At 37.3% G+C, this 5,638-nt stretch overlaps 1 protein-coding gene across 1 annotated transcript; it reads left to right on the forward strand.

Annotated features, from left to right (window-relative positions):
• Positions 1 to 458: 458 nt before the first annotated feature.
• Positions 459 to 2,292, forward strand: LOC145104410 (uncharacterized). Its single transcript, XM_079041660.1, has 7 exons — positions 459 to 604; positions 676 to 799; positions 886 to 1,080; positions 1,196 to 1,327; positions 1,408 to 1,545; positions 1,618 to 1,839; positions 2,077 to 2,292. The coding sequence occupies exons 1-7, from the start codon at positions 459 to 461 to the stop codon at positions 2,233 to 2,235; spliced, it is 1,116 nt and encodes a 371-aa protein (XP_078897786.1). The 3' UTR covers positions 2,236 to 2,292.
• The last annotated feature ends 3,346 nt before the right edge of the window (positions 2,293 to 5,638 follow it).

Below are 5,638 nucleotides of genomic sequence, written 5' to 3' on the forward strand. Positions count from 1 at the left end.
AAGGCCGGAAGAACAACCCTTCTTCTGGCAGTACGGGGCGTAGGGGGAGGGCATCCCCAAATTCTACTGACGAGCAACGTCATACGACGTTGCTCACACCGACCGACATGCCTATGATCACTGGAGTCGCAGGCTCTAATAGTCAAGGTGCCATTGCTCCGCAAACCAACATGGCTGATCCTCTAGCAGACTTAGCTGGGGTTATGCGCTAGGCTCAACAGATGGGCTATGTGTCCCAGCCCCAATCCCAACAAATGAGCCATCGATTACATCCCTCACAGACAGGCTATTGGCCCCGGCCTCCACTTACACGGACAGGCTATGGGTTCCAGCCCTCACCCCTACCCCCGCCCCCACCCCTCCACCCACAAAGGGGTTGTCGGACCTCACCTACAGTTTTGAGAACCCATGGTGGTGATGGGTTTCAGGATTATTTTTTTGAGGGTGGAGGCATAGAGATGTCGACGCCAGATACACCGGTCATGCCACACACACCACTGACGCCACATGGCTCCGCCTCCAGAGATATTTCAGGCGATCATGGCTCGAATGCTGGTGATTTTGATGACTCATCGTTGCCCATTATCCACAAAGAAGGGGATAAGTTAGTGTTTTCATCTTTTAAATATTTAATGTTTGATGTTGTAATTACACTTATATATGTTTTTTTTGTAGGTTTGGTGATCATTCTATCCACAGCGCGGTTATGGATCTCTTTTGGCAGAGTATGGATGATGCGTGGCCTACATATAAGAGCATCACGGAAAAGACTCGTAAACAGATGTTTGCACGTTTTAGGGTAGTATATTAAATATTTATTATTGTATTTTAAACTCATTTCTTTTTTACTTTCTATTTTTAAGTATACTTTTTATTTTTTTATAGACAAAATATAGGTGGTACACAACGGAGAATGAGGCGATATATACAACATTCAATAATGTCCTCAAGGAAAGATACAGGGACCGGATGAGGGATTTGAGGAAGTTATCTGCCAGAATGGCACGGCGTGATGGGTTACCACTTAAAAAAGATTTTTCTAAATACTTTCCAGAGATATATCAATACCGTCCCCATATGGTACAAGAGTCTGTGTGGCCACGCTTGTGTGATGTAAGAGATACAATATATTATTGTTTTATTTTGTTGATTTTTATTACTTATTATATTATTAAATATATATTTCTTTTAACAGCATTGGAGCACAGAGAAATGGAAAAAGTTGTCAGATGCTGCTCAGACGAACCGGAACACCCCTGATTCCAATGGGAAGACATCAAGGCATACGGCTGGTAGCATAGGGTATGCCGAGCACCGTCGTAGATTGGTTGGTATCATAATTGTAAAATTTATTATTCTTGTTTTTTTAACACTGACTGCATCAATTATACTTTGTCTTTTATGTAGAAAGCACAGCTGGGTAAAGATCCCGAATTTTGTGATCTATATGTGAAGACACATGGCACCAGTGAGTCGAAGAAAATATATTTTGAGGGAGAACGTGAAAATATAGAATATTGCTCTGAAACAGCCAAAGATGCAAAAGTACATTATTTTTTTATATTGACTGTCTCAATTTTTTGTATATGACAAGGGTGTTGTTTTGGTAAATTGTAGGATGCATATCTAGAGGGGTTAGTGATGAAATATGGAGAAGACCCGGCAAACCATAGGTACGATGCGGAGGTATGGGTTGAAAGCCAAATTCAGAGAACAGGAGGAAAAAAGAAGGGTCATATCTATGGTATAGGAGCATCGGATGCCAATTTTGTGGTTTCTGGGATAACATCTTCCGAATCTACCCGGTCCACCCAATCCAACAACAACACACAAGAAGAGGTATGTTGTTATTATAGATAAAATTGATTAAAAACAAAAGTATATTGTTATTATGGTTTAAAAGTTAGGTGGTTTGTTGTGCTTATGGATTACATTGATAATAAACAAAAGTACATTGTTATTATGGTTTACAAGGTAAGTAGTATTTGGTTATTATGGATACAATTGATTAAAAACAAAAGTACATTGCTATTTTGTTATAATAAATTCAAGAACATTGTTATTATCATTTTTTAGGTTGGTAGGTTACGTGAAGAAGTTTCTAACATGCGACAATTGCAAGAACAAATGGTACAACAAATGGAAAGGATGGCGAGGATGATGAATGGTACAACAAATCAAGCCAATGATCCCCCTCATACTCCACCTCATACTCCACCCGAGGATGGTGTATAAGTTATGCATGTTGGTATTTGGAATGAATGTTTGTTAATTTTTAGTTGGTATGAATGTTGTGACAATGGAACAAATGAATGTGTCCACTTATTTTGCAAACTTGGTGTATTTGGAATACTTTTTGTGTATTTTGAAACCTTAATTGTAGTGTTATTATGTTTGTGTTTACTTATCTTGCATATTTGACAAAAAAAAAACTGGAAATATTTTATATTTAAATTTAATAATTAAATAAAATGACTATTACCGACGGAATACCGACGAAAATGTCGTCGGTAAGCACGCCCGTCGGTAAATAAGTCCATACCAGTCAAAAGGGAATTTCGTAGGTAATCCGTCACAATTTTGTCGGTATTTTTTTCCGTAGGTATTCCGTCGGTACTCTATTCTGTAGGTATTCCGTCACAATGTCGTCGCAAATGACTTCCGTCGGTAATCTGTAGGTAAGTGTCCGTCGTCGATATTCCGTCGCAATTTCTGGCCGTAGGTATTCCGTCGGTAATTTACCTACAGAATATGGCCGTCGGAATTCCATAGGAAATCCGTCGCAATTCCGTCGCTAAGAATTACCCACGAGCGATTATGCTACGGCAACCATTTCGTCACAATTCCGTAGGTAAACCCGTATACCTACTGATCTTGCTGTAGGTATTTTCGTTTTTTCTAGTAGTGTATGCTGTAGTAAAGGATGAGTGAGGAGCAGGGCCGGCCCAAGGGCTGGGCGAGCTGGGCCACAGCCCAGGGCAGCACCCTATTAGGGGCATCAGTTCTGGTCCACTTATGATGGGTTATTATTATTTCGGTCCAAATTTTGATCCACCAAGTCCAAGGGTAGTAGGGCATCACCAGATCGGCAAAAGAAAACTAATACGTCAGGTCGCAAACGCCAATTTAAAACATCAGAAGACGAGGAGACACGCCAATTCAGGAAACGAGGAGACATGGCTATTTCACGCAATCAGACTTTGCCATCGCCCCTCAGACTTGCTCTCATCGATGGGTTTAAAGGATTGCTGCTGGTTTTTGTTGGAGAATTTTGCCATCGGTTGTATTGATCTCTCTAATATGGAAGTTTAAATTCTGATGTTATTTTGGACTCTGTGACCTTTTGCCCTTTACTCTGATGGTGTATTTTCTCTTCTTTGGTGGTGTTGTCGTTGCCTTCAGTTTTTTGGCGTATTGGCAAAGATGTTTTAATGACCTTTTTGCCCTCGACAGTCTTGCATTTTAAATGGTTGTTGGTACATTTCCTTGAAAACTTGACTGATCTACCCCTTGATGATTGTAAGTTCTTGTGCTTTTCTTAAGTAGAAAATCAGGAGTTTGACCATTATGCCCTTGGTCGGTTTTAATGGCTGATGGTGTCATATACTCATATTGGCTTTTAAAAGTATTGATGAGCTAACTGGTGGTATTAGTTATTCTTACTTACAATTAAATCAAAACTTGATTGGTACTTTTGATGAGGCTTTAAGAGTTTAATGCTATTATTTGATGGTTGAAGATTTGAATACCTGCTACACTAGTTACCTCTCAAATTGATCTTCTCTCTTTCGGAATTTAATGATTCTGCATGTTTTGAGTCATTGATGTGCATCTCAAACTTATGGTATCGTTGTCCAGCTTCCCACTTGCTCTTTTTATTTATTTATATTCGTTTGTCGTCCAAATAGGAAAAGACTATTCCAATGGTCATAAATGTTTAGATGTTTTAAACTCATCGACTAGAAGTCATATCTGTGTTTTTTATTTAGATGAACATACAAATAACACATTTAATTGCTCTTTATTTTGCATTTCAGTTATTATATTTCATTTTTAAACTTTTAGGATTGATTCTATTTATCAGTACATGGGTTGCTTGTTTCCTAATGGTTAGAGCCTTATTCAATATATGAATCCCACGTTAAGAACCAAAGTGGTTATGCTGATAAAATTAAAGATAAAAGTGATATGTTATACTAGTATATTCTAAAATAACATATATAATTGCTCTTTATTTTTTTCTTCAATTATTATATTTCATTTTTATGACTATTTGTTATTGTATCTTTCATGTTAGCTCTTGATTGTTTGTATTTACATTTTTCTTGCAGCATTAATGGATAGTTAGTTGGGGTTTTGATTGTCTCATGTAGTTGCGTCACCTCCCCACCAAAGAAGGAGAAGGGAAGGGATAGGGCAATTTTGAGTATAAAAAATCAAATTTACCGAGTCTTAACTCATAAAATAATATATATTTTTGTTCAAAAAGTGCATGAGAACACTGTATTAGATGTTTTTGTAAGTTATTGTTCGATAATAATATTTACTACAGTTTCCTTTTATAATTTTTTTCTATATATGTGTTTGGTTTATTGTTTTATATAGAATATAGGGGCATGATTTAATTATTTTGCCCAGGCATTCAAAACCAATGGACCGGCCCTGGTGAGGAGGAGGCGAGAGATCTTGGAATGTAAAGAGGACTGTGATGTTCTTGATATCTAAGGCGCACATATCAGGGTTTGGTTTGATTTGGAAGGGGTAGCGTTCTGACAGTTCATGCAAGAAAAGGAAGAAACCAATACGTGAAGGATCTGCAGGTTGTGATGAGTTGGAGGTGGACGAGATTCCGACGGAGGAGACAGAAACGGAAACGTAGCCGGTATGTGAGTATTCAAACTCCGAGAAGAGGATATCTTCATTGGATTGGATCTCCACGGAGTTGATATCCGCCGTGGATGGTGCAGCGAAGAGGAAGAAGAGGAGGAGAACGGCAGTGAGAATCCTCATGTTGGATTCTCAGGTGGTGGGTTGACGGCGGAGGAAGGCGGTGGTGGGGAAACAGTGAGCGCAGAAAAAGGTCAACTACTATAGTAATATATATCCATGCAGATACGCATCACTTATTGAGCTTTTCTTAATAAAAGCAACAATACTTATCAAGATATCATACGCACCATGAATTTAGGATGTGATTGAGCTATTTCAATTAAAAATCCGGAATTATCTTAAATAGAATGTCGTGAATTAATGATGTGATGAGTCCAGAATCTCTTCATCAAGAATACCTATCAAGAAAATTAACTTAAACCTTTGATTACATTTATCCCTCAATTATCAATCTCGCTTTAAATTAATTATTGTGCTATATATCCAATATATTTTACTAGATGTGAGACCCATGTATTACATGTGTTGATTAAAAAAGTTAAATATAAGGTATAGACATTAAGTATTTTCTAAAGTAAAATTTTGAAATAAATATAAATGAAATGATGAATAAGTAATTCAATCTATACTAATAAAAAATTATTATCATGTTTTAAATAATAATGCTGAATATGAATGTGTAAAAATTAAGTATTTTTTAAAGTAAACCACAATGACCATTTATGTAATTTGTCTTAATTAATCTATA

This window comes from Lactuca virosa, chromosome 4 (assembly GCF_052849685.1).
Source record: "Lactuca virosa cultivar CGN04683 chromosome 4, Lactuca_virosa_CGN04683_v6, whole genome shotgun sequence".
Lineage (NCBI taxonomy): Eukaryota > Viridiplantae > Streptophyta > Magnoliopsida > Asterales > Asteraceae > Lactuca > Lactuca virosa.

Coding starts and splice junctions, on each gene's coding strand:
- LOC145104410 (XM_079041660.1), top strand. CDS start 459: ATGTCGACGCCAGATACACCGGTCATGCCACACACACCACTGACGCCA. Junction 800..885: donor AGATGTTTGCACGTTTTAGG/GTAGTATATTAA, acceptor ATTTTTTTATAG/ACAAAATATAGGTGGTACAC. Junction 1,840..2,076: donor ACAACAACACACAAGAAGAG/GTATGTTGTTAT, acceptor ATCATTTTTTAG/GTTGGTAGGTTACGTGAAGA.